The sequence below is a fragment of the Cydia fagiglandana genome, chromosome 9, assembly GCF_963556715.1.
Source record: "Cydia fagiglandana chromosome 9, ilCydFagi1.1, whole genome shotgun sequence".
In the NCBI taxonomy this organism is placed as follows: Eukaryota; Metazoa; Arthropoda; class Insecta; order Lepidoptera; family Tortricidae; genus Cydia; species Cydia fagiglandana.
Genome location: NC_085940.1, coordinates 12,404,002 through 12,430,147, shown reverse-complemented (window position 1 = coordinate 12,430,147; position 26,146 = coordinate 12,404,002). Strand labels below are relative to the sequence as shown.

The 26,146-nt window shown below is 39.6% G+C and overlaps 1 protein-coding gene and 1 pseudogene across 1 annotated transcript in view; one reads left to right on the top strand and one right to left on the bottom strand.

Annotated features, from left to right (window-relative positions):
- The window catches only part of LOC134667393 ((E3-independent) E2 ubiquitin-conjugating enzyme UBE2O), a 45,389-nt gene that overhangs the window by 10,113 nt on the left and 9,130 nt on the right, over positions 1–26,146 (top strand). The window contains exons 10-21 of the mRNA XM_063524796.1: positions 655–780; positions 1,611–1,711; positions 3,639–3,774; positions 5,075–5,161; positions 7,425–7,560; positions 8,072–8,250; positions 8,492–8,581; positions 8,999–9,169; positions 10,232–10,346; positions 10,719–10,824; positions 11,574–11,663; positions 14,022–14,128. Of these exons, the coding sequence (XP_063380866.1) occupies positions 655–780; positions 1,611–1,711; positions 3,639–3,774; positions 5,075–5,161; positions 7,425–7,560; positions 8,072–8,250; positions 8,492–8,581; positions 8,999–9,169; positions 10,232–10,346; positions 10,719–10,824; positions 11,574–11,663; positions 14,022–14,128 (1,444 nt within the window). The remainder of the gene's footprint in view (positions 1–654; positions 781–1,610; positions 1,712–3,638; positions 3,775–5,074; positions 5,162–7,424; positions 7,561–8,071; positions 8,251–8,491; positions 8,582–8,998; positions 9,170–10,231; positions 10,347–10,718; positions 10,825–11,573; positions 11,664–14,021; positions 14,129–26,146) is intronic.
- LOC134667816 (U6 spliceosomal RNA) lies at positions 21,556–21,668 on the bottom strand (annotated as a pseudogene).

Genomic DNA, 26,146 nt, shown 5'->3' with positions numbered 1-26,146 from the left:
AACTCGGCTGTCGGTTTTTTCGCGAATCCCTTTGAGTATTACATTAATAAAAGTGTCATTCTATAGAACTTGCTAACTACATATGTAAACAAACCGCCATATTGAAATTGTCAAAGAATGGTGAATTCACTAGTGACTTTTGTTTACATAGTTAGCAAGTTCCATAGAATGACACTTTACAAGTCGGCACAGGTTCGCGAACGCTCGGGTATTTTGTTTGCAAACCGAATGATCTGAAAATGGAGCACACGTGAACAGAGCGTTCGAGAGGAGCGGTCGCCGCGTACATAGCTGTAATGTAACATGTTCGCCATAAAGGTTACATTATACCGATATGTTACAAGTCAGTCACCACCTATACGTGCAACAAAACTGTAGTCAAATAGATTAGACCAGGGGTCTCCAAACTTTTTTACCTGAGGGCCATATTGCGCCTTACTGCTGTTAGAACTGAACCCCTGGAGCCTGGTTCGCGCGGGCCAGACGCTTTGGGTCTCGGTGGGCCGGATTCGAACGCGTCGCTTGCCTGATTTGGCCCGTGGGCCGGGGTTTGGAGAGCCCTGGATTAGACGATGAATATCTCTAATACCACCCGTTACGATCAAGTTACGCTTATACCTATTTGTAATTTTTATTCGTGTAACCACTGAACAGGATGGCACCATAGAAATGGGGATCCCGTCGACCCAGCTGTACCCGATCCACCATCTGGACGGGCAGGAGTGCTTCCCAGGAGACTTCGTAGTTAGCGGCGCGGCCAACACTGAAGAGAATCAGCATGTATGTATAAGTTTGTTTTTTTTTTTTCGTTTATGATTGAGCAATTTATTTGCTTCATATTTTTCAGAAAAAAACCGGCCAAGTGCGAGTCGGACTCGCGTTTCTAGGGTTCCGTACATAAGTCCGACTCACGCTTGACTGCACATTTCTATTGTAATAGGTTTTCCTGTCATCTATAGGTAAAGAACTATTATGTGTATTTTTTTCAAATTTTTTGAACCAGTAGTTTCGGAGATAAAGGGGGGGATGGTCATTTTTTGGCTATTATCTTAAATAACTTCGAACCTGTGTATTTAAAAATTATAAAAAAAATATGTCCATCTTCGGGTTACTAATTTACATATGTGTACCAAATTTCAGCTTAATTGGTCCAGTAGTTTCCGAGAAAATAGGCTGTGACAGACGGACAGACAGAAGCACGAGTGATCCTATAAGGGTTCCGTTTTTTCCTTTTGAGCTACGGAACCCTAATAACCTTACGGCATCTTTCCGACTAGCCGTCATTTGTTTACTAATTTATTAACTAATTTGACCCCCGAATACTCCCATAGAATTTGGTTACCATACGTGAGGCTGAGGGTGGTATTCCACCTGTCCAATTTGTATTTTGTCTCACATTTTGCTTAATTAATGAGAGAGTGAGATGCAATGACATTGGACAAAGATATTGGACTGATGGAATACCACCCTAAGTACCATTGCGTTGGATTTTGTTTATAAGCAATTTAGCTATATTAAAATTACTATGCAATCGGACTCCGGATAATTTATTTTAATTGCATGTCTTAAATAATAAAACTAAAATATGTATATTTCTTTTGACCATACAGCTGAAACACAGAGAATACGGCGTAGTGCAGCGAGTGGACCACCACGGACGCACCGCCATCGTGCACTGGTACCGCACCTACACTAGCGCTGACGAGCCTGTGTGAGTATTACGTGAGGGTGTCATTCTGAATCCCTAACAACGTTTGTCCTAAAGTCACTTGCCCTAACTGGTTTGTCCTAATGGGCACATGCCCTAACGATCAATTGTCATAACGATTATTTTCCATAATGTAAGGTTCTGAAAAATGGTCAGGTATTAGAACTTGCTGCCACAAAAGTAGGTTAGGTTAGGGTTAGAACTGCGACCCTCCCAAAAATAAAATATGCTTAATAACATTAGGATAAGTAATCAATAATTAGGGAAACCAAAATTAGGGTTTTTAGTGTTAGGACAACTGAACATTATGACAAATAATGCAAAGATAGGAGAAAGAACTTTAGGGATTCAGATATAGATCCTTACGAGAGGGTCTCTATTGTTTCCCAATTTGTTTTAAGTCATAATACATATATTGTTTGTCCGAATTTTCGTTAGTCATAATTGGTTTTTCTCAGCAAACGCGTAACTTTTCAGGATTGCCATAAAACAAACTTAACCTAACCTATCTAAAGAATAACCTTACGAAAATCCTGAAATGTTAACGGTTTCAGTTTTATGACTAACGATAATATGACTTAAAACTTTATGGGAAACAAAGGGACCCCATTACAAGAACATGTACCATTCACAATCATTTTAATAGTGCCCGCTTCCTCTCTTTCCACCTTGGAGTATCCCAGCCGTACAGTTTCGTAGGTTACCGCGCTGTCGGCCTTCATGAAGCTCTCATATCATATCATAGTTTTCATGCAGTAACGCTTCATAGTAAAACTGGAAAATGGCAACAAGACTGAATTTTTTTTGTATGCCTATGTCCAATCTTTCAAATGGTAACGCCTCTGCGTGCATCATTACTAAATTCATAAGTCACATACATTTTTGTCGATACATATATCCAAATCGAACTACTCACGTTACATGGCGACCCTGTTAGTAGTAGTCGTGGTAATATAATAAGTTGTACGACTTTATAAATATTACAACAAACTTTTTTCTGATTCTCATTTTACTGCGTCTTTTTCCTTATTTAAAAAAATTGTTCGAGTATTTCAAAGCAGTACTTATCGTCCAAGCTAGTGGAGGCAGTGACACAAGTGATACGACCGTAGTTGAAGAAATCAAGACTCTCACGACCACTATACTGGTCGGTGCAATCGTGATGTTCCTGTTGGTTGCGAGCTGTTTCGGCCTTGTGAGCTTGGATGAAATCTGTGTGTAAGTCGATTGTGGTGAAAAATTGCTGTTAAAATGGTTTTCAGTAGTTGGCCGAACTAGAGTGGAAGGATTTTTAAGTGGTTGATCGTTTTTAAGTGGCGCATGTGACTGGTAAAAGTGTCTTTTGAGACTTCATTGTTGACAGACTGTACGCTTGTTCTTTTTTGTCAGTAAGTATCGTGACATAAGCATATACCTCAATCCTTTCTTCACATCCACAATATAATATGGAGTAATGCATAATTGTGCAGTCAGCGAGTGATCTAATCTAGACCATAAGCAGCTTTTCATAAGGTCGGTTATCCCCTAATGTTTCTTGGTTTGAAATTTGTCACGGCGTGAGTTTTCTTTCATATTTCGCTGCCACTCGTTTAAACTACATGTTGTAGACTCATCATTCTTCCCTTGTATGCGTGTTTCATACCATTGCGGGTTTTGATTGGTCGGTTGAATTGGACGTAATCCACAGTCCGCAATGTAAAAATCGCATGCGAGTTCGCGCGCCGTCTAAAGCCCTTGCTACACGGTCGTCGACAAGCCTTCTAACCGTCTGACCTTGGTCTGTCCTTGGTCAGTTTTGGTCAAATTTTGTTGGAAACAACTGTCTACACGGTCCGGGACGGACCAAGGCCACGCGGTCTGGGGGCTTGTCGGCGACCGTGTAGCAAGGTCTTATATCAGCTCTAACAGTATGTTTGTTTACTTGTTGCAGTCCTCAAATGCTGCACGAGAGCGAGATGAGCGTGTACGACCTGAAGGACCACCCCGATTTCCAATACAGACCGGGGACCGTGGTCATCCGAGTGGCCAACTTTACCGGCGAGGACTCAACTTGCACCGCGGGACAGGTATGGGACTTATCGCTTAAATTTTTACAGTTTATTTTCCTTACTGCTGAAAAAAAGAAGTCGAATTAGCGTCGAATCCAAATTTTGATGTTACACAAATACCTGGCCCCAATTTCACATCGGTGACAGGTGCGGCGAATTGTAAAATCACTGTTGCTGACGTCACAGGCATCCATGGGCTACGATTACCACTTACCATCGGGCGGGCCGTATTCCTGTTTGCCACCATCATTGTATTATTTAAAAAAACTTTATTATATCGGAAAAAAACAGATATTTCTCCTGCGAAGTTTCTGACAATTGTCAAAGATTTAGAAGAATTGTAGGTAATTCTTGACAGGTAATGAGTTATATGTCGGAATTTCGTGACAATTGTAGTGTTTCTTGTGACAATTGTCATAAACGTAGCAAGAGAAATATCTGTTTTTTTCCGATATCATAAAGTTTTTTTTAATAACACAATGATGGTGGCAAACAGGAATACGGCCCGCCCGATGGTAAGCGGTAACCGTTGCCCATGGATGCCTGTGACGTCAGCAACAGTGATTTTACAATTCGTCGCACCTGTCACGTTGGTGAAACAGGGGCCTGAAGATACACAAGGATTAATAACTGCACTGCACGTAGCAATAATTAGTCCTTCATTGGTGTCAGAGTGGTGAACAAAAACATATCAACGACAACGACAAGGAATGATAATTTTATGTAGAGATAAATAAAAACAAGCAACACCATAATGAAGACTTTTTTTTTATTGATTTGACGCCTCATCTCTCACCATTGCCACAGAATAAATAATAGTACTAGGTACAGAAGACTCACTCCCTAACAAAACGCGTCTGTTACGATCAGCACAGATATGGCCGCTAGGTGGCGACAGCGCCACGCGTGGCTTATGGCAAACCCCAAAATTGGGACAGATCTACTTTTAGCTACCTGTAGCACAGCGACGAAATCGCGGAGTGAGCCACGCCTGCCGTTGCATAGTGTCGGAGGGAAAGTTACCTCTGCCTCCCACTGAAAATATACCTTTGTTTTAGAGCATTAGAGCTTAAAATACAAAATATGGGCTGGGCATTTTCAATTAACTTGTACTTTAAAGTGCGACTTTAGTCGTGTTTCAGTAACGTCTAATCGTTACATTCTTGACAAAATGTATGGGATTTGACATTGACTGTCAGTTTTGTAACGATTGCTAACCGGCCTTTAAAAGTGCACAGTTAAGTAAAAATGCCAACCGGCCTTTAAAAGTGCACAGTTAAGTAAAAATGCCCGGCTACATTACTATAATTCCTACCAGGTGATCGATAACTTCCCGTCTGGGCGCGTGAAGGTGTGGTGGGTGGACGGCCACATGAGCATGTGCTGGCCACAGGACCTCTACAAGGTAATGACTAAGGTGTGCATGCTGCTTTCTTTATTCCTACCAGGTGACCGATAACTTCCCGCCTGGGCGCGTGAAGGTGTGGTGGGTGGACGGCCACATGAGCATGTGCTGGCCACAGGACCTCTACAAGGTAATTACTAAGGTGTGCATGCTGCTTTCTTTATTCCTACCAGGTGACCGATAACTTCCCGCCTGGGCGCGTGAAGGTATGGTGGGTGGACGGCCACATGAGCAAGTGCTGGCCGCTGGACCTCTACAAGGTAATTACTAAGGTGTGCATGCTGCTTTCTTTATTCATACCAGGTGATCGATAACTTCCCGTCTGGGCGCGTGAAGGTGTGGTGGGTGGACGGCCACATGAGCAAGTGCTGGCCGCTGGACCTCTACAAGGTAATTACTAAGGTGTGCATGCTGCTTTCTTTATTCATACCAGGTGATCGACAACTTCCCGTCTGGGCGCGTGAAGTTGTGGTGGGTGGACGGCCACATGAGCAAGTGCTGGCCGCTGGACCTCTACAAGGTAATTACTAAGGTGTGCATGCTGCTTTCTTTATTCATACCAGGTGATCGATAACTTCCCGTCTGGGCGCGTGAAGGTGTGGTGGGTGGACGGCCACATGAGCAATTGCTGGCCACAGGACCTCTACAAGGTAATTACTAAGATGTGCATGCTGCTTTCTTTTGCGGAAATTTTGCTTTTACTTTATTTTCATTGCTTTGCTAAAACAATAAGCGGATTTTAACAGAGTCGATGGGCCAATTGCACGAACCACATTTAGCGTCAACTATAAAACTTCCCGTACAATACCACAGCAGTCAACTATGAAACTTCCCATACAATAAAATTAGCTAACGCTTTAACGGTAACAGACGGTTTGGTGCAACCGGCCCTTAAGGTGCATGTGGCGTAACAAAGTTGTTAAATCTTTTGACACTGATCACTGGTAACAGAAATGTTTCAAATCTTGAAATTCCGTATTTTAATTTGCTACGCTTTCAGCTTTAGGAGCATTCCATGAAATTGTCTACCGTTTGTCCCGTACAAACGCGATTTTCTGCAGATTTGCAGGTATAAGCGTTTCCTTTTCTTTGACAAATGGTCAAAAATATGCACAGAAAAATAATCGCCTGCTTTAAATGGCGAAAAAAAAGTCGCAACACAGGAAATAAAATGCGTTTGTACGGGACAGACCGTGGAATGCTCCTTAACGCTTCAATATACACGGTGTAACATGAGTAAACCGAATAATTTTAACAGCGTATTCCTGATCATATTTAGAGACAAAAATGTCCTATAAACTTTTTTGATATTCGCCTAGATTCAGAGATATTATTAATAAAAAAAAAATAGTTTTTATTGTTACATAGTGTAAAAGGCCTTTTTGATGGTGATGTTGCTGCTATGGGACGTAGTCTAAATATCCTTATTGATAGATGTCAAAAAGTGACATGTAACACTTTGTAAAAAGTAGGTTCTACGAAAAAAAAATGTAAAAATCTATTTTAAGTGACAAGTTTACCAATAATATTTATTTTTTATGTACAAATACATTCATAAAATTGAAAAAACAAAACAAAAAAAAAATTTTTTTTGACGAAATTGACCTAAACTCATTAAATTTTTTTACTTCTTTTGACCTCAGAAATGCGTGGTTAAAATTATTCGGTTTCCTCATGTTACACCGTGTATAATTAACTAGCGACCTCAGCTTCGCACGGGTTACACAGAACCTTAACAAATTATGTATCTAAACCTTCTTCAAAAACCAGTCTATTAATAGGTGAAAACCGCATATAAATCGGGTCAGTAGTTTTCGTGTTTATCGCGAACATGCATACACACAGACAGACGCGGCGGGGAACTTTGTTTTATAGGTATCGTCTTGGGTCGTCCCATTCGTTTTTCGTCAAGTTCTAAATTAGTCCTATTCTACTTTCGTCACTCATTCTACATTGAAAGCCACCGACGATTGTAACGAATGTAGAATGAGTGACGAAAGCAGAATAGGGCTAATTTAAGAACTTGACGAAAAACGAATGGGACGACCCAAGACGATACCGTTTTATAAGGTGTAGCTGGGCAACACTCCCCGTGTGCAAAATATTGAAATGCATCTTTATTGCGTTTGGTAAACCAGGACTTTACAAATAAATTTACAATAAGTCGATGTTGTTGATTCTGGACATATGTACTCTCTTTTCCTCTTGTATGAAGGACAGGGTTATAGTAGAAAACAAAATCAGTAACGATTAACATCCGTAGGTGGGCGAGTACGACTCTGAAGAGGGCGAGCTGTGGGGCTCCGACGGATCTGGCTCAGAGGACTCGTGGGAGACGCAGAGCTCCGCGCACGACGCCGAGCCGCGTACGCCACTAGCGCCTGCCCCGGACATGACCAGTGAGTACTAACAACAACTCTCTGACTATCGGTATACCTTATGTGCTTGCGATAAGGTTTGAGAATTGTCAGTTCACAGTTTGGACGATGCTACTCTGCTCTAGGGCCGTATTTACATATTTATGCAACGAGTCACAAGGCTAATAGCTAACGCGAAATTGTGGTCACAGGCAAAACGGACCACTCGCCATTCGCCTCTTCCGCGCGTATAACCGCGAAAAACTAAAATCGTAATTTCGTTATTTGCCTTTCTAGAGCATTTGAGCAATGGAGATGCAGATAAAGAAATTTCGTTAGTCTGGAGATACATATGTGCATGTCGTATTTCGCATGCATATTATATTAAATAAATAAAAAATGGGTCGGAGCTATTATGACTATTATGAGAGACCTCTTAGACCTCTTGGTCAATAGGTTCTTCAACAATTTCAATAATCTGCAATGTTACGAAAATCGCATGCGCATTATAGCACCGTCTAAATCACCCTTAAAACGAATATTGGCGTTTCAGTGCGCCGCGATATGTTCGAGAACGTGGCTGCGATCAAGCTCGGCGAGACGACCGTGACCACCCCCGCAGTTCCCCGTCTTCTGGAGCCAAGGGTAGCGGCGCACATCGAGCGCGGCAGGGTCGCCATGCGCCGCCTTGAGGAGATGTTCGCTAAACACCCTACTTTGCAAAGCCAGGAGGTAGGACCACACAAATCATACTTGAGTCTATTTTCTAGGAAAGCTGTTGCGATTTTAGGCTACTACGCTACAGAGCCAAGTGGAGAGTTAGGCCATAGTGTCCACCATATTATTTATAGACTCTTATCCTTATACTCTTTTGACGAACTACAAAACTTTAATGTCAAACTAAGTCAGTGTGGTACTTGTTATTGTTAAGTCAGTGTGGTACTTGTTATAATTATGATTCTTTATATTGCAGATCATGCGCAAGTTACTGAATCTGTACAAAGATTGCAGATTTCTAGATCGTTTGATGGGTACATCTTTCTTCCACGAAGATCATTTTCTGGTAAGCGAAAATAAACCCTTATATCTTATAGGATTTCGCGGACTTAGTTTCCGCAACTCGACGTCATATTATTGCGCCTATTTTGCGTGATGGGTTGGCGGCACTATTCTTGCCAACCAAACTCTACCAAGAAGCCTAGCAGACCCTTGACGTTGCCGACGACTTCTGGGAGAGACCCCGGTGAGCCGAGGTGTTGTGCCCGGTATTTGCCATTCGAGAATGACGTGGGCGGCTGTCTCCTCTGCCTCCATGCATGCTCTGCAGAGGGGGCCATCTGTAACACGTAGGGTTAATAAGTTAAATGAGGCGTGGCCAGTTATGGTCCCAGCTATAAGCCGAAGCTGTGGTCTCTTCAGCTGGCGCAGCCTCCGAAATTCAAATTCATGCAAATTAAATAGTGATTGGTAACGGATGCAGGGTCTCCTCGAGCGTGTCCGCGAGCGCGGCGCGAGCACGCCGCGCTCGGGCGAGCGGCGCGTGCACGAGCAGCTGGCGCGGCTGTTCGCGCCCGCCGAGCCCGCCGACGACGAGCGCCTAGCCGACGACCGCGCCATCATCACCGCCAACGTCTGCGTCGAGCCCATGGAGGTGAGTGTCTACCCTACCAGGTAGGTGACCTTTACATCTCTTAGGGCTAATTGCACCGACTCACAGACAAGACATCCTCCAGACTGAGCATAGTAGCGCTACCCCCTCTGCCACAAATATACGGTAGTAGTCAAGTGTCCTTGTATGACGCCCGTGTCTTTGAACGGACCAATCGCGGCACGAGACTCGCTCACTTCGTCCCCCGCACCCCAGTATTTTTGGCAGCATCGGTTTCATGAAATAATTGCTCTAAACTCCGCCTAGAGGATTCCTAGTCTATGCACCGACTGGTCGACGTCACCCGACAGTGAACTGTGGAACTTCTTCCCATACAATAAAATATAGCAGCTTTGGATGACAGACGGCTTGATGCTAGCGACCTTAAATCGCACGAAAGTGCCGACACGCTCAACATAATTATGTGTAAGGGTGGTATTCCATCTGTCCAATATCATCATCATCATATATTTAAGAGTATGACTCTTGTCGATGGAGCAATTTCTATGTTTGGCGGTCCTCTGCCTACTCTTTGACAGCCCGATACGACACGACGTTGATCTTTTCCTTTATTTGATCCATGTACGCTCTCCTTGGTCTTCCCTTCTTCACTTCTTGTCCAATATCAAAAAACACAATTGGTTAATTTTGATCAACTTCACCCTAAAGTAAACGTTGCGAGAGCTAACTGAATGTACGTGTCAACGGACCTATATGTACATATATTATTCGTTTCGATCCTTCATAAAGACATTTACAGTACATATGGTCCTATTTTTCCGCACTAATGCGTAAAATAGCACTTTTCGTGCGATGTCAAAAGTTTAAAGGGCCATATGTACTGTAAAACGTTGTACGATACACGTGCGAATAGATAATTCGCAACTCGTGTCGATTTAAAACACTCCCTTCGGTCGTGTTTTAATTTATCGCCACTCGTTTCGAATTTTCTCTTTTACGCACTTGTATCGTAAATAACTATTGTGTCTAAGATTGTAATGATTTTCCTAAAGTGGATGTCTTTTGGCTATAATTGTTATAATATCCTTATATTAACTTATTCAGGTGGAAAACACAACATCAAAGAAGCAGCCAGATCTGTCCATAGAGACCATCTCCCTCCAGCCCTCGGGATCTGACGCCGGCACTGATGATGACATAACGGTCATTGCCGATACCCGTAAGTTGATTAACATTAAAATTGACGGCCAGTCGTTACATTTTAAAATACAACTCGTACGAGGGCTCTCTGTCCTTTAGACCTTTTATGTAATAGAAAGTTGATATCTTTTCACAAAAATTCAATATATTTTAATCTCTTCATAAGCAGTTGCATTTCAAATAATGTTGGTTTTCGGAAGCACGGATAAAACACTTAAGCCACCATAGCTTTAGTATAGAAATTGGCAACCTACTTTGACGTGGATTAAGCCTAAATAACGCATAGGGAATATATTTCCCACCCGACTTTGAACTTTATTTCATAGTGATAGGGTTCAGTTTTCATAATTCCTGACACGCTTATGCCTTATAAAGAGTTTATTGTGTGTAGCGGCCGTGGAGCCCTCGGACGTGGACGGCACGACCCGCAACGTGTGCTACAAGCTCTGCTCCCTCATACACTCGCAGCTCGTGAAGGCGCACAAGGAAGTCAGCCGGTATGTACGCACCCTTACACCCGCGGCTGGCGAGAAGCATGCTGTAGGTATACTTACCATCTTCATATAACGTGCAGATTAGCGTGTAACCCCTTTATTCATAAACGTCTACTAAAGTTGGCAAGCCGATAATAATCATTTGTATCTTTCCATCATAACAATACGTCGGAAAGGGACAAATTATTATGAGCTTGTCAACTTTAGCAGACGTTTAGAAATAAGGGGGTAAGTCGTTAACTAGCCTCCACCTGTTCGCCCTTAGTGCTCTCCTAACTTTATCCCCCTTTCCACCCCCTTATGATTCACGGGCTAAAAAGTTTCCTATTTCCTGATGTAGGTCGTAAGCTATCTATATGCCAATTTTTTTCAGCCATTATTGTGATACTGTTATACATCTAGATATCCAAAAAAAATATACAAAATTTCACATTTATAATATTAGTAGGGTTTCTGTACAATATAGTTTTAGTTTAACGACTTTTATGCAGGCGAAATCTCAGGCAGAGGCTAGTTAGAGTATCTACTATGTTTTATGAAGATGGTTTAATAAAAATCACAACAAGAGTGCTGCTTACTTTTGTGTTTCTATGTGTGACATTTATTCTGCACCTTGAAGCAAGTAAATATGGTTTATTTTCACTTCTACAAGATTACCAAAAGGACTCCATTCAAATTGCCAGGTTAAAAATGTTTATTATAAAATACGTCACAAAGTGCGGCTTAAATAAACACTTATTTGTTTTCCGCAGGAGAAGGCCCCAAGAATTGGCCGAATTTCTAAACGGCTTAATGGAAAAGCAAAACGTGAACGAAGAGAAGTTACCCTACCACTTTACAGTGTGAGCTTACGTTTATTTTTTATTTGTCATTCCCTTGCTCTATGGTTTGTATTTGGGTATTTAAAAAAAATCAACCAAAAAGTCTGTTCGGAAAGAGAAGAGCCGTGGATTGTATTGGGCCCCATACATTTCACGACTCTTCTCTTTCCGCACAGACGTTAACGTTTATTGATCTGTCGACCATCTTCATAATACTTCATGATTCCACTCAGGCAATCGACGTAATCTATTATATCTCTACAAATATTAACAGTTGGTTGAGAAACGGAGTCACTTGGTTCTGTTTCATCTTTTTAAAGCCTAAAAGTACAGACATGGAACTCCGTACATTATACATAACATACGCATTTGAACGCACTGTTTGTTTGCTTTGCAATCATTTTGTACATAATTCCATACCATTTATGTTGTTCCACGTGTTTTAGTTAACCCATTATTTTCGCATTCCGTCGTTGTTTATACGAAAATTTCCTTACACCATAAATTAAAAAAAACTGATGTAATGATTGTCCTCAATCAAGTAATCCTGTCGCGATAGTGACAGTTTCACTTTATCGCTAATAGGGCACGATATATTTAGTGGACAAGTGACAAATTCTATTGTTTGTCACTAAATCAATGTATGGCGCAGTATTGGCGCTCTAATGAAACTTACTTATCACGGCAGGATTATTTTTTGATTGAGCACATCTTTCACTTCAATTAACTGTGCTTATACATAAATTAAATGTTAACATGACGCTTTTACTATTGTATCAACAATGTTATAAATCGGCTTGAGATGTACAGTGTTGGTGTTATAGTGACCTACATATTTGAAAGGAACATATCCGCATTTATATAATTTCTTTATACCCATATCGCAATACTTATATTAAATAATCCAATTACTGACCCAGATTCGTTACCCAGCTATTTCAAGTCATCTTTTTGTTTTTATTTCGTTGTTTTTTTCAAACCCGAACCGTACACTGCGGACATTTTTATTTATTTAATGGATTATATTATGTATACCAAATATACCAATCTATGTTTGATACTAGCGAGCACGTATTGTTGTGAAAAAAAAGGCTCAATAAATGACTCATTGTAAAGCATACCAGTAGGCCAAGCACGTGATTGGCGTGACAGTATCTCGCGGCGAGATAGACTATCCGTCTTTTACTAACTACGTTAACAAAGAGGGATGGGTAGTCTATGTCGGCGCGAAATACTGTCGCGGCAATCATGTGCTAGCCCGGCTGTTATGACTTATTCCTAAAATGTCTAAACAGTCCACATAATTATGACCACAATATATAATAAACGAGTAATTTACATATACATATTACACTCTAGCTGCACTCTACACACACCAATTGTCACATATTTTAGGTGAACACTGATCATTTAATTTCCGATACTTTTAGCATCATGTGGCCAAAGGAAGAACTAAATGGGTACGTACTATACTCCCGTAGTTTGACATGTCCCTGCAGTGTGCGGTTACTCCCCTTTACTTTCAGTTTTATGCATTGGCCTTTTTATCAAGTAGAAAAAAACTGTAAAAAGTGGTAACTTAATTTCTCTGTTTTCGAATTGTTGTTTTATGAAATTGTTAGACATATCGTTGATTAGTATTTAGAGTCCTCGCGTAGTTTTAAAGTATTTGAATTATTTAATGTGAGTCTTGCGTGATACCTATCTTTGGTTGTATTTGTGAGGTGGACTTGAGTCTCAGCATGTTGTTTATAGTGTTTGTCAATATTTGTGTTATTTGGGAGGTTAAACTATTGAATTGTTATTATATAAATACTATTTACTAGTTATATCAAATTTGTAATATTGTATTGTTACCTACTATTATTTCATTTAATATTTTTATTTTATTAAACTTAGCAACTGCTATTAACACATTTAGTTGTCTGATTATAGGAGACGCATTTAATTATATTAATTTCTTTTATATATAAAAATATACTTGTGACTAGATTACAATAATTATATACATATTTATAGATAGTGACTATGAAATGATGTGTTATATATTTATCTAGTATATAGTGGGACTAAAACAAAACTCTTATGTTAGTTATTATATTTCTTAAGGGCCCACTGATTAACAGTCCACCGGACGGTATCGGCCTGTCAGTTGTTCGGAACCGTCAAAATTTTGTTCTAACTGACAGGCGGATACCGTCCGGCGGACTGTTAATCAGTGGGCCCCTTTACGTCTGCCATTCCCATTTCATGACTTGATATTGAAGATGTTATTATGTTGGCAGTGTTCATGGGCGCTACACGTTAATATGTATGGTTCGTCTATATCTGTATACTATTGTCCATGTGTTGGTCATTAAAAACGGTGTGTGTGTGCAGCCAATACGGCGCGCTGGTGGTGAGCATGGCGGACCAGGAGGCGGCCGGCGAGAGCGAGACAGCACAGGCCAAGGAGCCCGCGCCGGCGCAGGCCACGGAGGGCGTCCGTGAGTACTCTCGCGTCATCTCATAACTTTGCCATTTCAAATAGGCTGGTCGTAAATTGTGCCGCTTCAAACTCGGGTAAATACATTCGACCCACTCAGCAAATATCTATCCTATTACTTTTTCTTAATACATTCGAAAATCGCATAATCTGACGAATTTACCCGAGTTTTGACGTTAAGCGACTCAATTGGAAATGCCCTCAAGTTATACTGAGGTCACAATCACGACGTCAGATACTAATCGTTGGTTAGAGTACGTAGGCGTTACTGGCGTTAGGCCATCAAACCCCAAAAAAAATTGTTAGTGCTAAAGTTTGACGAAAGATTTCTGATCATCCAACACAAAGTAGAAATTATAGGCCTTCATCTACAGCACTAGCGAGCCGAGATATAACTTAAATTGAGACCTTTTCTTTCCCCTGCCCTTATCCCACGTCATGTGGGGTCGGCACAACATGTTTTTCTCTTCCATTCTCCTCTGTCTTTCGTGTCCTCAGCACTCACTCCTTTCTTTCTCATATCCTCTTTCACACAATCCATCCATCGTTTTTTGGGTCTACCATACGCTCTCCGTCCATCAACATTCATCCCTAATATTCTTTTGCCTATATGGCATTCATCCCTCATTACACGCCCATACCACGATAACCTAGCACTCCTTATTTTCTCCGTTACCGGAGCTACTTTCAAACTTCCTCTTACATACTCATTCTTAATCCGATCCTTTCTCGTCACTCCACACATCCATCTCAGCATTCTCATTTCCGCTGCGTGCACTCTTCTTTCATCCGCTACTTTCGTCGCCCAGCATTCTGATCCATACATTACACTGTTGTCTCACGATCGTTCTGTATATTTTCCCCTTAAGTTTAAGGGGCATTCGTGGATCGCAAGTTGTTCCAGAGACCTGTCGCCATTTCATCCATCCCGCATCTATTCTATTTTTCACGTCTCGGTCGATGTTTCCGTCACTTTTGATCAATGACCCAAGGTACCGGAAGTCAGAGCAGACTGGTAGGGATACTAGCCCAAGAAAGATACGCTTACGTTAAACATTAATTAGTAATAGGATTTTTTTTTTTATTCCTGTTCTTTAGATCATTTTAAGATACTTTATTTTCGAATCCAACCAACTTTCTCTCCGGAAGTAGGTAAAAAAAAATAGTTTAAAAAAAGAGCCGTTCTTGTTTGTTAAAAATGGTAATAGTATTTTTAGTTCGTAAACGTGACGAAAATAATATATATAATGAGTCGACAATGGAATCGGTCAAAATATTTACACGAAAAATAACTAATTCAATAAATGGCGGGGCCTCACGGATATACGTCGTAACTTGATATAAAAAAAAAGTTATAATTAGGTCTTTGATTTAATTACCATAAAACTACTTCATTAAGCTATTTATCCGAGAATCCAACATCAATATTATCTGTATTACTTGTATATATATTTACGCCTTAAACGTGCTAGAAAAAATGGTTATAGATATAATTTCTAGCAGACTTTGTTCTGATAACGTTCAAAGTGATATTAAATACATAATCACACAAAAACATGGTCAATGTAATAAATAAGAGCAATTTAACAAATTCGCTAAATGAAACTACCAAATTTGAACTCTGTGCGCTAATGCTAAGGATTACATTTCCTTGCGGCGCGCGGGGACAGTTTCAATGCGGGCGGTGGCGGGAGTTCGTGCCAAGGACGCGTGGATAGTATGTAGGTAAGTATGTACTTAACTACAAGTTGCTACAAGTGACAGGCCAATTCGAACGTGCGCGGGCGTCTCGCTCGCACCAATAGTGTGCGGCCAAGTCTGAGCGAAATGAACGCGCGCGTGAATGATAGCTAATTAAAAATAACTGATATAATTTCCAATATTATTTTAATATTGGTTGATGTTCAAATTATATACGTCAACGTTATGACCCTTTACAAAAATAAAAATTTCGCATGACTATCGTTCTTATTAATTTCAGAATGGCATAGTGTGGAGTGGCATTATAAAAGGAATACTTATTATCGTAGTCATTTGACAGTTTTGGTGACACTTTCACATTCTGTCACAGCGAAGTTTGTAGGCCCACTCTTTAATTTTATATTAAAGTCTATCCAACAACTTTGTCAGTAGAAAAAGGCGTGAAATTCAAATTTTCTATGAGACAATAACCTTTCGCGCCTAAGCGTCTGTAGACTTTTTTTTCAACAAACGTATTATATTGACTATTTCGTGCTCTTTCTATTCATAACTAGTTTACGTTCCTAAGTTTCATAAAGCCCCCTCCAGACTATGCGCGTGAATCGCGGGCGAAGCCCCGAACGCGAGTGTGGAGTCGATTTCGCTGTCTGCGAAAATCGACGCCACACTCGCGTTCGCGGCTTCGCGCCGCGATTCGCGCACGAGTTTGGAGGAGGCTTAATAAGTATAACATAGTATAATAATAGTCGACGTCAAAGATATGTTTACATTTTTGCACCTTACTCCTTTGTAATAAGGCCAAAAGTACGGCTTTGAAATGACAACGTTTTACACAAAAATAAAACGCTAATTACATAACTTACCATATTCGGAACCTAAGAACAATATTGAGAGTGGCAACACTGTCATAGCAGGCTATTCATAAATTACGTCATTTCAAATTTGGGGCAGGGGGAGGGTCTGGACATCGGATGATGGTAGCATGACACAGGAGGAAACGGTGTCATGCGAATTTGGGGGGCGGGGGGGCAAAAATCGTCAAAGATAGATGACGTCATTTATGGACAGCCCCTAGGTCGTATTGTCTTTTTCTAGCATATACGTCCCTCTCTCCCCCACACTCCTACCACACAGGCAGGTTGCTTTGTCAGTTATACAAGATAAATTTTCAAGTCATTGTCTCAAAATTATACATATGTGCACCATGCAGGATTAAAACTTTAGGTTCCGAATAGAGATGCACCGGATATTCGGTTATTATCCGGTATCGGAATATAATCGTACTCGATTATTATTTTAAAACAATTTAAACGTTCAATTCACTAGCTCGCGCACTCATTTCGTACCTAGTGATAGACCTATATGAGTCCGTGCAAAAGTTCATTACGAAACAGGGCAAAACTTCCACAATGCGCACCTGAAAAATCGGAATGTAGGTATATTTCCGCCGGCCGAATATTCGGCGCCCGAATATCCGGTATCCTGTATGCGGCCAAACAACTATCCGTTGCATCTGTAGTTCCGAATATGGTAAGTTATTTAATTAGCGTTTTATTTTTGTGTAAACGCTGTCATTAAACAGCTGTACCGATATTCGGAACCTAAGAATAATATTGAAGCATGTTTGTTATCGCCTGGTGGCGGGAAGACACCAAACCAATGCGATTATACATATCCTATGATATACTTATTATGTGTATGTAATATAATTATATTATGAGTGTTTAATTAATAATGTAGTACACCCTTTATTGTAACACCAATGAGGAGAGAGATATTTAGTAAAGTATACAATTTGATAGGTACATTTTGTAAAATTAACATAGGTATACATATATGGCATTAAATAAATAAATAAATATTATAGGACAATTTTACACAGATTGACCTAGTCCCACAGTAAGCTCAATAAGGCTTGTGTTGTGGGTACTAGACGACGAAATATATAATATACACATATGTATAAACTAGACGGGCCCGCAGCTCCGCTCGCGTAAATGAAATAAAGAGTTTATCTTATATTTATTTAACTACCGACATTACTATGTACATAATAACACAGTCAGACAGGGTTGGATATATATGCAACCTTGCCAGGGTTTATAACTGTGATATCCCATTTCTTATTTAATTGTAGTCGTTACTTGGATAATTTAATTCGCAAATTTCTCAAAAAATGATGTGATTTGATAAATAAAAGGCAAGATTGTATCTTTTCATCTACGTAGGTATTTGTGACGTTCCACGGCAAAAGGTACTTTATGGCGGCTGCCGATTACGTCGCATAGCGCCGCAATAATATTGGAGCGATGCTATTATTAACGAATAATAGCGTAAGCGCCAACCACCATAAGGTACCTTTACCTGTGGGACGTCACATTTATAACAACTTGTTTCAACATAAAATTATTCTTTATTTTTATAAGCCTAGTTCCAAAACGTTCATTAGATTAATTTCCATCTTAAGAATAATATGGACGATCACCGCCCATAAATCGATAATCGCCTTTTCATACAAACGTAGTCCCCATTTCCCTTTCTGGATATTAACATTACTTACTACGGCTACGGTGATGCGAGTCGATGCGAGAGATAAAGTGAGTCCTGGCCTCCGACTCCAGATCACGCCATGTTTCTCGGTCTCGCCAGTCGGCATGGCGGAGGTTGGGCAGGTCTAGAGCAACTACGTCGTTTCAGCGGTACCTAGGACGTCCATCGGCTGTCTCCCACTTCGTTGTCCCAAGTACGCTCTCGGCACGATCCTCTCCCATCCTCTCAAGTGTCCTAGCCACTGTGGTCTCTTAATACTCAGCTAGCTAAAGCTAATCTAAAGCTAGCTAATCAGCCCCTATTCGGAGACCGACCGCCAATCGTAGGGAGTTATTATTTATTTATTTATTTATTTATTTAAACTTTATTGCACAAAACATAAAAATAATGTACAAATGGCGAACTTAATGCCTAATGGCATTATCCAACAGGGTAGCGCAGTTACTGGAGGGATACGCCTGAAGCCAATAACCCGACTCTGTTTTGGAAGAGGCCAGGAGACGGGCCTTCTCCTCGCTTGAAGCAGAAACACTTGATTTGAAGTTCACCTTGTCAACAGTATGGTTGTCCTTTTTTGACAAATGGCATTTTTAAAATAGCGAAGAGAGAGAAATTATACTAGTTGCTGCGCCGTCAAAGAGAACAGAAAGCGTAGGGGCCTTGGGTGCGACGTTTCGAGGCCGCGGCGCGGTGCGACAGTGTGTTACCACTTTAAAAAAATATGATAAAATATGATAATGGCTGAATGCCACGAAGGTGTGTCACAAATTCTGTGAAACGGAAATTAAAAAAAAACAGCCAAATGCGAGTCGGACTCGCTCATGAAGGGTTCCGTAGCAGCAAGTAATATAATAAAATTGCGGTTTACGATTTATGACGTATTAAAAAATACTACTTACTAGATAGATCTCGTTCAAACCAATTTTCGGGGGAAGTTTGCATGGTAATGTAATTTTTTTTTAGTTTTATCATTCTTTTATTTTAGAAGTTACAGGGGGGAGGGGGGACACACATTTTACCACTTTGGAAGTCTGTCGCGCAAACTATTCAGGTTATAAAAAAATGATATTAGAAACCTCATTATAATTTTTGAAAACCTATCTATTGATACCGCACACGTATGAGTTTAATGAAAAAAAATTTTTTGAGTGCAGTTCTAAGTATGGGGAACCTCCAAAATTTGTTTTTTTTTTTTCAATTTTTGTGTGAAAATCTTAATGTGGTTCACAGAATACATCTACTTACCAAGTTTCAACAGTACTTATAGTTCTTATAGTTTCGGAAAAAAGTGGCTGTGACGTACGGACGGACAGACATTAGACATGACGAATCCATAAGGGTTCCGTTTTTTGCCATTTGGCTACGGAACCCTAAAAACTAATAAAAAGAACAACAAAAAGAGAGAAAAATCTTTATAGGGCTGGATCTCCTAAACAGTGCTTCGTAGCGCAAAAGTAATAAAATTTTCGTTCCTCTTCAGAACCACACGCACTGAACAACCTATCACATTGGGACATTACTATTATTGCATTGCATGTTTGAGAAAAGCACTATACATGCCTAGCCGTGAAAAGGTCTTGCCGGCTTCGTATCACTCCCTAAAACGGATAAAACTTGACTTTACCCATGATGACTTTAATGTCAAAGTGCACGGCAGACATCTTGGATTCCAAGATGGTCATCATTTTCAAAATCTGCGCTCTGACGACTTTTATGACATGCTTACTGCATGGTCGCCATCTTGGATTCCAAAATGGTCATTTTCGAAATCTGCACTCCTGATTCAAATAAGCTGCATCTATATCTATTAAGCCAACATATCTACTATCGAAATGTACTTTTGATAGTACAGAGATAGTAGCAGGCGTGTCTCACTCCGCGATTTCGTCGCTTTGCTACAGGTAGCTAAAAGTACATCCGTTCGCGCGTGGCGCTGTCGCCACCTAGCGGCCATATCTGTGCTGATCGTAACAGACGCGTTTTGTTAGAGAGTGAGTCTTCTGTACTTAGTACTATTATTTATTCTGTGGTAGTAGTACGAAATGTAATCTGAAAGGAATCAAGTAATGCATTCCTGTAGTGAGGAATCGACATTGATTCCAATTATTAGTAATTGTAATATTAGAAAAGTTGATTCCTGATTCCTTAATGTAAGTGTACTTAGTAATTTGGTATCGTTCGATTACAAAGTAATCTGGGAATCGGTAATCCGATTACAAAGTAATTTCGAGTAATCGTGGAACCAGGAATCAATTACGAAATGCCCATCTCTGCTTGAGAGTGAATGAACATTCGCTCGATTGTCAACGATGATGGCATCTATCAGTGAATCAAACGGTAAATAAGCAGCTGTTAACGTTACCTACTAACGTTAAATATGGTGTATATTATACCTTTGACTTAACGTTAGCTCAAATTGACAACTGCTAACGTTACCATTTTGTTACCGGTAAGAGTAGTATAACTAACGGTACCTGGTTTAACGTTAGTTACAACTTAACGTTAAATCTGTCACCTTGTGGTAACGATACCAACTTTTTAACAGTATTTAAAGCCCTGCTGCATACCAACATAACAAACATAATTTTGGTTATTTGAAGATCGAAACGAAACCAACCGAGTTTCCGAAAATGGCCGATAGTCGTAAAATGAAGAATGTTATGAAAATTTCTTTTGCTTATTGTAAGTTAAATACGCATCGAAAGCGATAATTTTTATGCTCTAAGTAGTTATATTCTCATATTTAGATAATAGATTAGAATAGCTTTTTCTTATCATACGTGCGTCTTATTCGTGAAACGTGTCAAAAACTTTTTTAGAAATTTGTAAGGCGCCATCTCTCTTCTTCCCTCGTTTTTTATCCCGTTCTGGTTTTTCGATTTTATATATATGATTTGCATTTGTGACCACCTGACGAAGCCTGCGTTGTGGATATCCTACCTAAAAATTTGATCATATTTTTATAGATGTTAAATAAAGACTTAGAAAAAAAATTATATATATGTGAAGTGTAATTAAATCCAAAATAACAACTACATGCAAAAGTTCTTTTCCTTAACCTTTTAAGCTATAGGTAAGTAAGTACCTCCTAAATTATTTATTTAAGTACCTTCCTATATTTTTACCAATATTTTATTCAAAATCAAAGATCTAGTTGGAAAGAAATAAGTAGGTAGATAAAGAGTGAAATACTTCACGATTTCGTATGTCATTCTTGCGCAGAGCCATGCTAATCTCTCTCTGTTTCTAGTCAAATTTAAGTATATGAATTATGAATTGCCGAAGTACTCACCCACAATGGGATGTAGGTTTGTTCGTTACCTTGTATCTCTCAGAGCGGAAATAGAAGCCGATTTCGTCGACTCCTAAGCGGATACACGTTGTTTATCAGCACTTTTATTACTAAAAGTTTATTTGTGACGTCCCGCGATAAAGGTACCTTATGGCGGCTGGCGCTTATGCCGCATAGCGTCGCAATAATATTGGAGCGGCGTTAATAATAGCGTAAGCGCCAATCGCCATAAGGTACCTTTATCCGCAGGATGTCACATTCTGCTATATTATACTAACCCTGAACGGGATAAAAAGACAAATTGCTGATAGATACTTAGACAGATGAAACCTCCTCGCCATATCAGGGTCTACTTTAATACGTAGGTTCTACGTAACGCGTATTAACTAGCCGTACCATTCGTATTCGAAACACAAATCACAAATTTCAAACCTTATTATACACACAGAAAGATTTAAACTAACAAGACTCAGAAGAGACTTCATGTAGGTGTAAAATTGAATTCTAATGGTAATACGTGCACGCTTTACTAACTCGATGTGTTTTTAAAGATATGTACTTCAGTATTTTCATTGGCATAGCCACGGTGCGCGGTGCACGCAGGCAGCCTTTGAAAACACTTTCACATCATATCATGGCATAAGCCGTTAGAAACTGTTTTTCACCACACCAGCTCGGAAAGGCTTACTTTGCACTTCAAAAACTGAGAGCAAACTTACATTTTAATCACAAGTGAGGCAAAGTAATCAAATGCAAATTTTGAGTTGTTTTGTTATGTTTGCTGGTAGAATTGACTTTTAAATCATGATTTCGGATGATAAATATTTAATAACATTCATTTGTATTTGATTATTACATTTAATATTTGCTTCAGGTTGGTGTGGTGAAAGATTTTGTTTCAATTGGGGCAAATTTTGTTTAACCCTCGTGCTTTGAAACCCTCGCAACGCTCAAGATTCCATGTTTCGAAAATTGATACTCGCAATATTAGCACGAGCGGTTAAACAACAACTTTGCCCCCTTGTAAAATAAATAACTATTTCAATATAGTCAGCTAAACTGAGGTACAAATTCAAAAACTCACCAGTAGTTTAGCTTCACGACCTTCTAGATGGAAAAACAGCAAGCCAATGACTTGAAAATTTGCCTTGAATAACTGACAAAGCAACCTGCCTGTGTGGTGGGAGTGTAGGAGCGAGGGACGTATATTCTAGAAAGGGGCAATACGACAGTGTTGCCACTCTCAATTTGAGATGCAATGGATAGTTGTTTGGTCGGATACCGGATATTCGGCCTGACCATCGGCCGGCGGAACAATACCTACATTTCGGTTTTTAGGTGCGCATTGTGCAGGTTTTAACCTGTTTCGTGGTGAACGTTGGCGCGGACTCATTTCTATGTTCGAAATGAGTAGGTACCTACGCGTGCAAGTGAGTGGATGTGGATGTTTAAATTGTTTTGAAATAATAAACGAGTAAGTACAATATGACCGTGACTGTTTCTTAAATCCAATTTGTTTACTCTGAAATCTAGCAAAGTTACTATCCAGTATTCGGCCGGATAGTGGGTCACTAATGTCACTATCCGGTGCATCTCTACTCTCAATATTATTCTGAGGTTCCAAATATCGGTACAGTTGTTTAATTGTTGCTTAATTTGGAGATTGACCCCAATTTCATTTCTGATCAAATCGACCGAATGTCCCGTCTGGACTCCACTAACAGCCGTAACACATTAGCGCGCCGTTCAAGGTCACGGTGCGCCAAACCATAGCCTGATATCATGTAGGTATGTACTTAGTCCAAAATTATGTTATTTACTAATTATGTTATTTATATGCATTGAACGTTAAATCTGAACCAATTCGATTACTATTCTATAGTGAATCAGCATGACTTGAAAAAGCGCGGCAAATTTAAAACATGTATGTAAAAACCATTATAGGTTTCAATAGCCCTCATAGACCTGACTTTTATCTCGATATCGTAATTTTCTAGCGACAAACCCATTATCTATACAAAACTGTCGCAAAAATGTTATCGCTTGTATATCGTGGTACAGGATAGGATGGAGCCATATACTTACTACTTGCTTGCAGGTATCGTAATCAAACAAAGTGCTTGCTAAGTAGCTAAATACGCGCAATGTATTTTTATGTCAAAAATAATGTATTTATTTAATGTTAATTTAGTATGAATTATATAGTATGTATGTATATTGTTTTATCCACAAATATGAACAATTGTAGTTAATTTACAAAACATAATTTATACGGCCACAAATAAAATATTAAATGCTTCTAAAATCTGTTTGGTTATTTCTACATGGAAAAGAAGTCATTTAAAATTATAAAAACATTAACTGAACACCTTATTGCTACCTGCATTCACCGCTCGCCGCTCAGCTACCCACTGACGTTAGCGATGTTACGATTCGACTTCACAAATCGGTTCAAACCGATTTAGGTCTGAAGTCGACTAAATCGACGTGAGTGTTCCGTAAATCGACTTAAGATACGTTCACCTGCTCTAAACGCATCCTTTCATATTTGTTGATGCGTCACTTTCATTTGACATATTGAGCATTAAAATGTACGCAAATCGATTTCAAACCACGAAGAAAAATGTTGCCATGCACATTGCCGCCATTATTGAGTCGAGTCGAAACTTGGTATCTACAGGTAAAGTAAAATGAAACTTATTGTTTACGTCGTAAGGTTCAATTTCGCATGGGCTTAAAGCGATTGATTTGGCGGTATACTTGGATCGGTTTGGCAGTTTTGCGCCGCGTCGATTTGCTAACTCAACGATTCGCGGCAATGACCAATGACACGAAATCGCACGAGACCGCACGCTCTTTCCTGCTTGCTCGTATAGTGCTTTCCCGTTTTAGCTTTGGAAATTATAAAATTGTGATTTACCGCGCAACAAAACTAAAAAAATATTACAAAACTTTTAAGTCAAAATTTTTGCTGTCGATCGGATCGAACAAAGCGTAAAATTGACAATTCAATTTCCTCAACTCAAAGACTACGGAGCTGTTTGAACTACTGATACTTAAAAAGTAGAAGTTAAATCGACTTGGCCAAATCGGTTTGCAAACCGATTTGGGTTTAAATCGGAGTCGACTTATTCGGTTTGAAAATTTTTCGATTTGGCCCATCACTAACTGACGTTAATACCACGGCCTTACGTTTTATGACAGGACTCTGAGTCAGGGGAGTGGCACACTTGGTCCGCCATTTTAGTCAGTCATTCCATGTTCGGGTGCGCTTGCGTTCAGTCGAGTTTTGGAATATTACTGCAAATTTTTGTTGTTTGTTAATTTGTTGGTTATGGTGTCGACTTTTATTGCCCTAGTCGCCAAAATACATTATGTTACTTAGTGAATTTTTAACCGACACCACACGGTAAAAATAAGTTTAACAATAATTACTTAGTTAAAAATCCAGTAAAAACGGTATTTCTAATACTTAACTTATATTGTTTGCTATTCAATTAAAGAGTACTAACAAAATCCTAACTCAATTAATTAGTGCAAATATTGTAAGGTTTGCGATTCCTGCTCGGCCTTGCGTCGTAAGGTGCCCGGTACCACTGTATTGCAGCAATAACTAGAAATGCTTACTTTGGGGAACATTAGCAACTGTCGTTTTTGATAATTACATTTTAGTGGTGAGGGGTGGTACTTAAATGACCGCTATTGAAACTTTAAATGGTTTAAACTTATAGGCGCGAAGATTTGAAATCCCTAAGAAAATTTTAATTTCGCGTCTTTTTCTGCTATCAAATTGGGTGTGTTTCGGTATAATAGCCCAATATAATTGGCCTATTATTGTATTAAATTTAACGCGCACGCAAAGACGGAAAGCTTGCAATTATATAAAATTTACTTTCTTATTTACAGCACTCTTGCCCAGATTAAAGCTGATAATTAGTTCGAATCTAGTCTCCCATATTTTTTAATTTCACTGGTACATATGTCTTGACCGAGTAAATAATAAATATACTAAATATTTTTTAAATATTCGCGCTCGGGGCGATGGAAGTTTCATCGTTCCGCCGTCCGCTCCATGCAACGACCAATCGCGTTAGCTCGCTGGCTCGTTCGCGGCAACTTTAAAGCAACGATAACGTTTTTGATGGTTTTTTGTGTTACGAATCATATTTCAAGCCGATTTTTACAGTATTCGACGAAAGATAACTCATAATGAAAATCCCATATGATATTGATCTACTACCATTTTTAACCAGGCAATTAATGCACAACCCCATAAAACCCACCATACGGTATTATTTAGTGTACGATTAAATTGCAACGCTTGTACTTATTATAATTTGGAAATAATGAGAGAAAAAATAGCCTATTACCATTTTTGAGGAAGGAAATATACTGAATTTAATAATAACCGTAGGTTACTTACTTTAAATGTAGGATACAGAATATTTTTTTGTGTGATTCATGCTTAATGTCATA